Genomic DNA, 11,736 nt, shown 5'->3' with positions numbered 1-11,736 from the left:
TTATTAGGTATAATTTATTCAGTATGAACACGCACAACGAAGATTTTATATAGATCAATACGTGTTGCGGTTTTGTAAATTGTTTAGTGAAAATCTCACAATAAAGTGTTACCTGAATATGGAACGAGACCTGACAGACCATGTCATTGGCTGAGCAGTAGTTCTTTCAGTGACGTCATCGACATATCAATTATGACAGTGACAGTAATAGTTCGGTGAATTTTTTCGGTTGTTACTGGTGGTTGTTACACCAATAAAAGGCAATTTCAACAACCTGACCTTCTATTCTTCTATCACTCAATTAAAAATCAAAACATTTCTGGCAACAGTTTATGTCATATTCATATGTGGTAATTGTTAATGATAATGTAATGTTATAACAAACATACCTATATACACTGAAAATCATTAATATTATTTTGTTTTTGTCTGCTATAGTGATAAGAGGGTTTCTGAGTACAATTTTATGCCAAATCAAATATCCAACACTACTTACTTCTCACTCACTGAAGGTTAATTTCCAAATTTGTGAAAAGGCCACTCAGCAATTTTCAAAAACTTTGAAGTTGGTCGGTTTTTGTCCAATACTATCTACATAGAAACGTTCATAATAAACGTGAATACTACAAAAAATTTGAATAAGACACTTCACTTACCCTGTATTATGATCTATTGAAGTGATGGAGTACGATTTCCAAAAAATTTGTAGGATATGTTTGAATGATGGCATTATGATGTCCGTTTTCAAAGTCAACATTTCTAAGAAGATGATGGCTTGCGCATCCGTACAGGTAGACTCTTGCACAAGTGATTTCAACAGCAAACACTCACAATTTTATTTTTTTCAGGTATGGCAAAATGACGGTTTGCCTTCACAAATTTGTAATAAATGTTCAGCGAAGCTGCATATTTCATTCCAGTTCAAAAAGTTATGCGAAAAGTCGGATGCAAAATTGCGACAGCTACTGACATCCAAGTCGAATAAGGATCAGTACGATCAGACCCAAGAAGGAACCCATCAAAATGATACTCCAGAAGAATTGACACAAGCAATATCCCAAAACAATTGTATTTTTATAGAGTGTAATCCGTTGATAGAACCCATTCCTCAAAACTCAAATAATTTCTCTTCTGGGCCTCAAAATTTGCCGCAACCCCTAAATCAGATCAATTACAATGGCGATCAAGGTGGTGTGCCCTTGAATGGATATAATTTAACTGATGTGGGGCAAGTGCAGGTTTATAGTACTGGCACTTATCCTTTGTCCATGCAACCATCTAATCCTGTCCTTCCTGATCATTTAATGCAACAAATACAAGTAAGTTACATTATCAATAACAATACTTATAAATGTATATGTTTGAATGTATTATATGTTTTGAATTAGATGGATTTATGTAGGATTTATGTATATTAGTTTACCGTAAAAAGCCAGTTATTTCAAGAACCAACCTGAGCCAGGTCTCTCATTTTTCTCATGAACGATGTACCTGACATGTCTTCCCAGGTAAACTAGTATTATCTTTCACATTGACATCATTTCATAATTGCAGCTGCCACCACCTGCTCAAGTTGTCAATTTAGTTCAACAACCAACAACAGGAATATCGGAAGACAACAAGGAGAAAAATCGAGATACAAATCAGACAAAAAACGCCAAAAAAGAACAAAAGGAACAGGGTAAACAATGCCCTACTTGTAAGAAAATATTTGAAACTACAACCAAACTAAGCAGACACGTAAAAACTCACTCTTTGGATATGCCATATAAGTGCAAGGCGTGCAGCAAATCCTTTGCACATAGCGGAAATTTCAAGATTCATCTGAGAATGCACACCGGGGAAAGACCATTTCGATGTACAATCTGTGATAAGGGGTGTAGACAGGCACAGGATTTGGAAAAGCACATGCGAACACACACAGGTTCGATAACATCTATAATATTCACAAAAATCTACTTTTTTTTACCAACTTAGCACTTCTTACACTAGGAATTGAACATTTTTTCAAGGGAACAAAACTGGGTGTAATAGAAACGTCTTGTCTATGGATCCGCCTCATTAAATAATATAATAATGTAGTTTAGAGGCGACATGTTCCACTATACAGAAGCTTGCTTGAGCAGAACTTCTAAATTATAACCAGTTCATACTTATTATCTATTACTTATGTTCAAATCCGATCCTTAATTCTAGGCTAAAATTAACCACCTGAAAAAAGCGGTTTGGAACCTTTGGTGTAGTAATGAATTTTACTGGAGTTTTTTCCCAACACCAAACCTTTATTTCAACACCTCAACACGTGTCTCGATCACCAAGTGATCATCTTCAAGAGGAAGATCAATCTAATCATATTTACAAAGATATCCTTATTTATACCATAGGTACCTGTGTCTTGGTGGCTTTAATTAATTTTAGAATTGAATCAATGTAAAATTAGATAGATAATGGGGTATGACCCCATTATCTTGATAATGGGGTCAATATAAATAAAATCTACCAGTGGTATTTAGACAAAAGTGTTTTTATTCATTTCATTTAAGTGATCATTAATTACCATAAAGTAAACAAGTCATCAATCACACATATTAATTTTATATAGCTTATAATATTTCAATTATTAGATTTACCTGACTATTACATAAGGACACATTGTAAAGTCAATTCAAGACAAGTAGGTAAGGCAAATTGTAAAATTAATTTGAGACACCAAGACATAGGTACCTAGAACAGGTATCTATGGTATAAATAAGGATAGCTTTGTAAGTATGATTAGTTTGATCTTCTTGAAGATGAATACTTGGTGATCGAAACACGTGTCGAGTTGTTAAAATAACGGTTTGGTGTTGGGAAAAACTCCAGTAATATACATATCCTTGTTAAAAAAATGCCCATTTAAATTCTCCATCAGTCATTGGCCAAAGGATTTTCAATAAATTACCATTGACTTCGAAAGAATTTTTGTTGAATCTAGTTTTTTAATATGTGATGAATATTTTTTCACTGAATTCAGATATACAAATTTTTTGTCATAAAGAAAATGAAGACTTACCTACTTACTTTCTCAAGTGTGAACAGGTAAAAATAGTTCATTAAATTTGGAATAGTTTCAACTCAAGAATAACTAAGAGTTATATTTATTAACTTTGTCTTTATATTTTTTGAATTTTTATTGGATATATTGTTGATTACATGCATTTATTTTGTCCATCCTACTTTGAATCTTTTTAATTATATTTCATTAAAATGATTCGTCAATAAGAACTAATTTTTTTGTTGTTAAAGTATATTTTGAATTGAATTGAAAGCTTAAATAGTTTTTTCCCAAATCTCCTTGGATTTCATCTTTGTGTTCCAAACTGTTGATATAATATGTGACGTTTTTTTTGACATGTTCATAACCTCTGCTATCTCACTCACTTCAATTCGGCGGTCGTCTAGCACCATTTGGTGAACTTTGGCGACGTTTTTGTTGGTAGTTGTAGTTTCTGGATGTCCCGAACATTCATTGTCTCTCAAGATCACGTTTGAGTATGTTTAATTTCAGTTGCCCAAAATGTCACTGTTGTAAATAATGGTACAGAGTCCCCCTACACAGATTCCAACTTTTCTTTGATTTGTATAGGCGTATTGCCTTTCAAAAACAAATATTCAATGACAGCTCAATACTCGATTTTGTCCATTTTCATAAAAACAGTCACATCAATTCACTTAAACGACTGTTACATAACAACTGCGCCTCCAAAATGACTGAAGCCTTGGTGAGTAACTGTCAACAGATGAACAACGAAGTTCACTAGCTTTTATTTACAAGTGCTGCTATCTTGATGTTGATGTCGGAAACTTTTCAGATCATAATCGTAGGTTTGCCATTTATGTACCATATTTTTTTCTTTTGCAGGTGAAAGACCCCATAAATGTGTAATATGTCCAAAAGCATTCTCAACACGTTCTAACCTCATAGCTCACGTAAGGACACACACTGGAGAGAGACCATATGTGTGCTGTGTATGCCAAAAAGCGTTTTGTCAGTCTAATGAACTCACCAAGCATATGCGTACCCACACTGGTGAGAAGTCTCATGTGTGTGACATATGTAACAGGGGTAAGTATTTTTGTAATGACACTGTTCATAACTGCATATCAGTTATATATATATATATATATATATATATATATATATATATATATATATATATATATATATATAGCTACATATCCATTTGTCGATCTTCCCGATATCTATTACCTGAATATTAGGGGTCTCCGTACTAAACTCAAAGTCCTTCAATATAACATAGAGGTATAGTACGTAACATTGCCAACTAATATGAGTCAGCGCAGAAACGTAAAATCGTTCTGTGTTGAAAAACTCCGCCCACTTAAGTCATATTTCACTAATGTACTTTTGATATCACTTTGTGTGACCAATAGCTATCTTCTGGGGTGGGTACAATTTGGTTTTAAATGCGCATCGAAATCTCATCTTAGTTGGCAAGTACTATATCTTCTTACATACGATAATTTTTACTGAAACACGGCTTTTCTTGTGATCTCCTTGTGTATCTTGTGATCTACCAGGTCAAAAGCCTTGCTTAGTTATAGAAAGATACATACAGTTTCATTACCTCTATCTAGACTAGATTAGCTATATGCTAATCGCATGGTTATAAACATAACCTAACTGTTGTTTCAGGTTTCAATGGTTCCAGTACCCTCATAGTTCATCGTCGTTCACATACAGGTGAAAGACCCTACACGTGTATGGTTTGCAACAAAGGCTTCTCACAGTCAAGCTGCCTTGCTGTTCATATGAAACGTCATAACAATGAGGAAAACTATCAGTGTGACCAGTGCTTTACTTACTTTTCTACGAAATCTGAATTTGAAGTGCATTTAGCATCCCATGAGAAGATTGAAATTATTTTTGAGGAATCCGGTGATATTAGCTATAAACTTAACACAAAAAATGATGATACATAATAACTCTGTTTTTTTTTTGTAAATCGCCTCTAAGTCTACCTCTCATCTACTCATGTTCATGGAAGATTAACATCATCATAAGTGAATATATAGGCTGTTTTTTCTAGTTTTCCTACTCGTGTTGTATCATTTTAATGTTTTTTTTTCCAATGGCATCAACTGCTAAGCCATATTGAAATTATTATTGACATGGGCGTGTCCTGGATTATTTTCAGGGAGGTGCATCTGCATCTACACATACTAATAACCGATATAAAATCTAGAACTATATATATATTTCTTGATTGATGCAACTATTTTTCCTTCAATTTCAGTATTTTAATATTAACGTAGGTTTACAAAAAAGAATTTGAAGCTTTAATAACTTTTACTTATCACATTCGAACATTTTTGATAGCATGCTTTGCTATCATCTTCATGGCTCTACTCAAACTGAACGGTTTATCTCCTTGTTTGTTCTTTTATACGATTAAATCGCCTTAGTGCAGGTATTTGTCCCCTCTTGTCATCCGGATGTTTCTTTAAATTGGTCTGTATTTGGGTTGCATCAGGTAATATCTTTTTGTTCATAGTTTCTTGAAATGTGTAGTATATTGAATGTTGGGTCTTGTTGTGTAATGATTTGTATTTGTTCCTCGATGAGTGAATTATGACATTTGAATTTATGAATGTTTAATTTTCCCAGATGTCCATATGGTTTTCTATATATGTATAGTATACAGAGTTGCAAGTATTGAGTACTTTTTCTAATGCATTACGCTTTTATTACCAAATATTACTCGATTTTGTAATTATAGTGTGAAATAATATTGAGTACTTTTCATTTTTGATGTGAAACATCTATAGCCGCAAGTAAAACTGATTGCTGGCGTGGCGACGGGTCGTCATGCGGAAGCGACTGTGTGATTCTCTTCCCACTGGCTAAGCTATCACTCTCGCCATTCTGAGCTCGGATACTTATAGTGTATACAGTTGTGTTTACTACAGTATACATAACCTGTGTTTTAATAGTTTTAATAATTAATTAAAATACGCCTGACAGTGATTATTTAAAAAGTGAAAGTGAGCAGCCTACCGCAAAGAAAGCAAATAACACTTCACATGATGTATAGACTTTATTCAAAACATGTTCAACCATTTTTTGATAGACTTTACATGGAATTTTCTAGCTTCGATTACGTAGTTGGTGTCGGCAGGATCGGCACTTCTGAGATCGCTGTGATGTACCCCGTCCGTTATATTCACCGCCCAAATGTTGGATGAAATATTAGTAGTCACTCCACCACATGACCAGGGATCCATCATTCCATTGCTGAAAACAATGTTGGAGAAATATTTCAAATTTTTTCCTCCATATTCCGAAACTATCCAGTCTGGCCTCGAATTACTGACTCCGTATTTTTTGGAACACTCTTCCGAGTACTTTTTTTCATCCCAAGGTTGTGTTTCGAACATGTCTTTGTTCGTGGAACATATTGGCATCACAAGTTCCGTGCAAGCTTGGTAGTCCCACGTGTATTCTCCCAGATACTTTGATGTTGAGTTGATACTGTTGCACAGTGTGCTTCCGGTGTAGTTGGTGTACACTGTCAGAGCTTTTCCTAAATTCGCTAAAGTACTCAATGGGTCTGTGGAGTTCAAACTAACGAGTTTGTCGCAGAATGTTTTCACGGGATACGCTGGAAGTGGCACAATGAAGTTGGTTGGATAATGGTAGTTCGTCATGGCCATGTTGACGTATATATCGCTCAACCAGTCTACGAGCTTTTCCACATCTGTAGCGTTACCGAATGTTTCGCATATTCTCCAAGTTTCATATAAATGTTTCATCCCTGAAAAATAGATGTTATTCGAGTTCAATCAATGTCAGAAATTACCATAATTCGTCATGATAATTAGCGATACATAGCGTACGAGGTCGACTAGCAAAACGTGTTTCAATCACCAAGTGATCATCTTCAAGAAAAAGATTAAAATAGTTTTAATACTCCTCTTGAAGATGATCACTTGGTGATTGAAACACGTGTCAAGGTGTTAAACGAAAAGGTTTGGTGTTGGGATAGAACTCTAGTAATATTCATTACTACACCAAAGGTTTCAAACAGTGCATCACAAATACCTGAACTTGTTTTGGTGACGTTCCTGAGGATTTCCCATGAAGCTTTGATAATATTAGTGCACTGTGCAGTTCCAAACTTCTCGAATACGCCGGTGACGATCTCATAAAACTTCTCACACGGTATCATATTTCGAAAATACCAAATCGGAGCTGAAGAAGCTATCGCACCGATCACTGACGTGGGATACTTCATCCTCAGCCACGCCGCCAACATACCTCCGTATGATCCGCCGAACGATACAACTGGAAGAGTGTCGTTGGTGAGAATTGTAGCAAAGTAGGTTTTTCTCAACTCCTCGATAACATGGACATAATCCGCTAGTGCTTGGGAGCTGGTTAGAAATCTTAGGTTTTCCGGGGTGTTCGACTGGTTTCCAAATGGCAGGGACTCCCCGTAATACCGATGTTCGATAAACACTACGAGGGCGTTGAAAACTGGTGCAATATCGAACATGAAGCCCGTGTTTTGGGCAAACATGAAAATATTTCCTTCATTGCCGGTGTAAAGAAATACGGGTCCACCCTTCACGTGATAATCGCCGTTTATCAGGTATCTCAATTTGAAAGTTTTGTTTTGTATTGTGAAGTGATCGACGGGCACATCTGAATATTTAATATCGAATGTGTATTCCGAAAATGTATACTTCCAAAGGAGGTTCAATATTAGACACTTAAAAATCATATTGACATTTTTTCGTACAAACTTTGACGTACATCTTGACATATGTTGGTCATTTCAGAGTGGTTTTTATATGATTTTTCATTGTTGTAATGGAGTGTTAAGAGTATAAGTTAGTTAATTGGAACTTCCTCTCCGATCGCGACAGAGGACGGTTGTGCTAACGACCACCCCCAAAGTTTGCACGTGAATGTTGTGGTCGGTGTGAAGTCTAAAAGATGTAATCTTAAATGAAGTTATGTTTGAATAAGCATTGAAGTGAAATATAAGAGGACTGGCAGCCCCCCACGCCAGTAACCAGGCTGGATGTCAAAATATATGAACGTGTGTATTTGTGTTATTTTTATCCGAAAGCCTGCCGAGAAGGAGGCGACAAGTAAAAAATGAAGTGTTTTTGTTCAAAGAAGAAGTGAATTAAAAAACTTAGGGTGGCAGCATTGCCTCGTGTCAGACGAAGCTTCTGTTCACTATGAACAGGAAGAGCCTGGCCAAATGCACTCGAATGAGAAGCAATGGTCATAGAAAATAGAGAGGAAGAGAGAGAGGGATAGGTTTTTTTGGAGTTTTTTGCAGTATCAACATGTTGAAGGATGAACAGGGTAAATTTTCGTTATCTAGACACCCGGCGATTTTGAAACAATTTTTAACTGTACTTACGTATTTTGATGCGTAGATTACGAATCCGAAATAAAAAAGCGGCGCTCTCCCTTTTTTAAAAAGTTACGGCCCTTCAAAGTTCAGAAAAGGGCAACTCTTCAGCCTTCTTTTTCACTGAATAAACTATTTGAAAACACAACCATTTATTCACTAGGTCACCTTTATACCTTATTTCTCCTTCTTTAACACTTTTTACTTCAATAATCAACATTTTTCTTACAAAAATGTTAAAAATTTTAACATACGAGTACTTCCAAAGTGATAGTTTGCTAAAATACCCATCTGATTGTTTGGAAATCCAAGAATTATTCCATACCTGAGAATTGAGTATTTTACCTGAAATTGTGTCATAGCGTAAAACATGTATTTTTCAGTATCACAAATGTTTATTTGAATCATTTTTGTAGTTGTGAATATAGTTATTAAGTACATAAAAATTATATATTTTTTTGTATCTTAACAAACAAATACTCCTAAAGTGTGAGTTTATTAAACCCATCTGATTTAGGTATTTTTTGTGAAATTATAAAACAACAATCAAAATAAAAACAACAATAAAAATTAATTGGCGCTCCGGGGCGACTTCATTGATTCCAGGGGCGCATTTGCTTTTTTAGCTGCAGGAAAACCCGGAACAACCAATAATTATTTCACACCTAGTCTTCAAGTGAAAAATTTGGAAAATGAATATGATCTTACTTAACGTTCCAATCAAGTATTTTACCTGTACTTGGTTCTGTTATAGCGTCAAAAATGTATTTTCCCAAATCATGATTCAAATTTTGGAAAGCGAATATGATTTGACGGAACAGTACAATCAATCATTTTACCTGAATTCCATATATACCTGTAATATACCTGCGTTTGTATATATATTGCCGATTTCGGTAGGTATTCACATTCTCGTTTCTGCTAGTGAGTGATAATCATTGACAAGATGAGTATAGAAGAAAGTAATGACATTGTTGATATAACAAAGTATACGACTGATCTAATTAAAGAAATATGTCCGGCTATGGAAGAAGAATTGCTGGCTGCAACGGCAAAACGTCTCATCATCAAAGCCGAAAAAATAATAGAAAGCAGAGAGTTGAGAAGAACAACACAAGCCACCTCAGTAGAAGATCCGCAAATAGTTAGTGACACAAAAATTAGTCAGTATCCTCTGGTAGTGGCAGATCCAAGGCTCAAATCTGCCAACCTAAGTAAAACAAGGCCCGAGTTATTCAACGGCTGTGCCCCAAGACTCCCATCAGCCAACTGCAGTGACCCAAGGATGGTACATTCCAATCAATGCAATGATGTCTCTCTCCCACCGAGAAAGCGGAGGAAGTTTGATGAGTCCAGGTTCCCCCCAGGACTGGAAGTACAACATTTCCATGACCACGGGAGGTGGCAATACCCAAATAACACCAATGGGGTCTACAACGGCAACAGGGTAGTCGACTATCAGTTTCCGCCGAGGAATCGAAGGAGATTCGAAAGATCCAGATTCACTCCAGGAATGGGAGTGCCAATGCATCATTTCAATGGTTGACAATTGGATTTGTAGCAGCATTAAGTTATTCAGTGCATAGGAATGCTGCTTTTACACGGATGCTTCCATAGTGGGAGTTTATTATTATACCCACTTATTTCAAAACTTCATTGATGCATGATGATAATGTTTATTTTAATAATTTGAATAATTGTTAAGTACATAAACATATTTGTTTTATTTTAACTAATACGTACTTCCAAAGTGTGAGTTTATTAAAATGTCCACCTGATAAATCCATTCATATAGAAGTAAAATTTGGAAAGTGATTATGATCTTGCGCAACATTCCAGTTGTTTGTATTTTAACAAACAAGTAGTGATAGTTTATTAAAATACCCAACTGATTGTATGGAGTCATTTCATACCTGAGTAATTTTCATGTGTGAAATTTTGAAAGTGAATATGATTTGACGGAACATTCCAATCAATCATTTTACCTGTATTCCATATACAGGGTGTCCCTGGACTTCCTCTTTTCCTCTCGGGAATGTATAGATGGGGTCAAAATATCACCAGTACTTCATATAACTTTTTTTCCTAAAAGTCTTCGTAACCAAGTTACGGGCCCTCGAAGTTACAAAATGAAAAATGTTTTTCTTTGATAACTTTTCAAGTGAATATTCAAAATCATCCAAATTTTGGTAATTGACTAAACAAATGAATTCCCTCGATGAGCTTTCATGCAGGAGTCAGTTGTTTTGCTACAAAGTCAGGAACGGACTACCCCCGATGGTCCACACCCCAAAACTTTGAAATGACAGATATTTTTCAATATTTTTCAACAAAATAAGGTTACTTGGACAATTTTATGAATAAAAGTACTCGTGTGGAAAGTCGATCGGAGCAACGAGTCTTGATAAAAATGAAGTTCTACTCGACGACATCAAACCATTATTTGAAATGAATAATTATCAAAGCAGAAATGATAATGATAACGTTAATTCAACAACATTTATAACAGGAATAATACAAAGTATGCTAAAATGAAGTCGTAAACAAAAAGTACAGTACCTATATGGAAGTTTAAGTCACAATTGTGATAGCAGATATTTTTTCAAAAGAAATATCAAGTTCTGTAGATTCGTGGTGTTTTTAAACTAACAAGCTACTCTACTATGAAATATCGAATTCATTCCATATTTTGTATGTACATAATACGTGTGGAATAATCACGTTTCGTGTTGATCAGTTATCTGAATCTCATGAAACTCAACATTCGAATGTTTCAAATTCTTCTTCACAGCTAAACTGTTAAGGAGTTTCACTGATAATTATAATTTTATGGGAGAAATTCTTTAACACGAATCTAAATTTAGCTGAAAAAACGCACATCGGAAAAAATATTTACTATACTAATAAAAAGCAAACGAATGAACTACAAAAACGGCTGCACATGATCAGGTGAAAAATATCCAGGGAATAATTATGTTCCATTTCTTTCACAGATGTTGACAAAAAAACCTTTTAGAAAGTTTTGATAAAAAATGAGAAACTGGAATGCGATTTTGTTTCGTTGAGTGGTGCGTTGTCATATGACTATCATTGTATTGTCAATATTCTATAGGATATTTTGAATTTTTTTGATATGGCCGAACAGTTTACATTCAATGAATATGCAGATATGCATGTATTTTATGGACGAGCATTTTGTAATGCTGCAGAAGCTCGTCGTCTGTATTCCGAGCATTTTCCCAATCGAACGGTACCGTCAAGAGAAACATTCGAGCGTGTCGATCGCAGCTTGAGGGAGACAGGTATG

At 35.2% G+C, this 11,736-nt stretch overlaps 2 protein-coding genes across 3 annotated transcripts; one reads left to right on the top strand and one right to left on the bottom strand.

Annotated features, from left to right (window-relative positions):
- Positions 1-195: 195 nt before the first annotated feature.
- Positions 196-5,071, top strand: LOC111509425 (uncharacterized). 2 transcript variants are annotated; one of them, XM_023165180.2, is made up of 6 exons: positions 196-368; positions 439-791; positions 849-1,319; positions 1,555-1,924; positions 3,902-4,105; positions 4,697-5,071. In XM_023165180.2, the coding sequence occupies exons 2-6, from the start codon at positions 681-683 to the stop codon at positions 4,981-4,983; spliced, it is 1,443 nt and encodes a 480-aa protein (XP_023020948.1). In that variant the 5' UTR covers positions 196-368; positions 439-680; the 3' UTR covers positions 4,984-5,071. The 2 variants fall into 2 exon arrangements, with proteins under 2 accessions (XP_023020948.1, XP_023020947.1); XM_023165179.2 differs by having other exon boundaries at positions 196-791.
- Positions 5,072-6,079: 1,008 nt separating this feature from the next.
- Positions 6,080-7,844, bottom strand: LOC111509427 (lysosomal Pro-X carboxypeptidase). Its single transcript, XM_023165182.2, has 2 exons — positions 7,103-7,844; positions 6,080-6,815 (listed from the first exon to the last, which is right to left on the bottom strand). The coding sequence occupies exons 1-2, from the start codon at positions 7,824-7,826 to the stop codon at positions 6,103-6,105; spliced, it is 1,437 nt and encodes a 478-aa protein (XP_023020950.2). The 5' UTR covers positions 7,827-7,844; the 3' UTR covers positions 6,080-6,102.
- Positions 7,845-11,736: the final 3,892 nt, after the last annotated feature.

Source organism: Leptinotarsa decemlineata, unplaced genomic scaffold (assembly GCF_025532065.1).
Source record: "Leptinotarsa decemlineata unplaced genomic scaffold, Ldec_3_MD MMD2_tig00000882_RagTag_RagTag, whole genome shotgun sequence".
NCBI lineage: Eukaryota > Metazoa > Arthropoda > Insecta > Coleoptera > Chrysomelidae > Leptinotarsa > Leptinotarsa decemlineata.
Note: the sequence above shows the minus strand (reverse complement) of the source record. Positions and strands in the feature narration are given on the sequence as shown.

Bases quoted from the DNA above. Each gene is read 5' to 3' on its own strand.
- LOC111509425 (XM_023165180.2), top strand. From the start codon at position 681: ATGGAGTACGATTTCCAAAAAATTTGTAGGATATGTTTGAATGATGGC. The intron at 792-848 runs GTAGACTCTTGC...TATTTTTTTCAG, and splicing joins TGGCTTGCGCATCCGTACAG to GTATGGCAAAATGACGGTTT. The intron at 4,106-4,696 runs GTAAGTATTTTT...CTGTTGTTTCAG, and splicing joins GTGTGACATATGTAACAGGG to GTTTCAATGGTTCCAGTACC.
- LOC111509427 (XM_023165182.2), bottom strand. From the start codon at position 7,826: ATGTCAAGATGTACGTCAAAGTTTGTACGAAAAAATGTCAATATGATT. The intron at 6,816-7,102 runs GTATTTGTGATG...TCTATTTTTCAG, and splicing joins CGTCACCAAAACAAGTTCAG to GGATGAAACATTTATATGAA.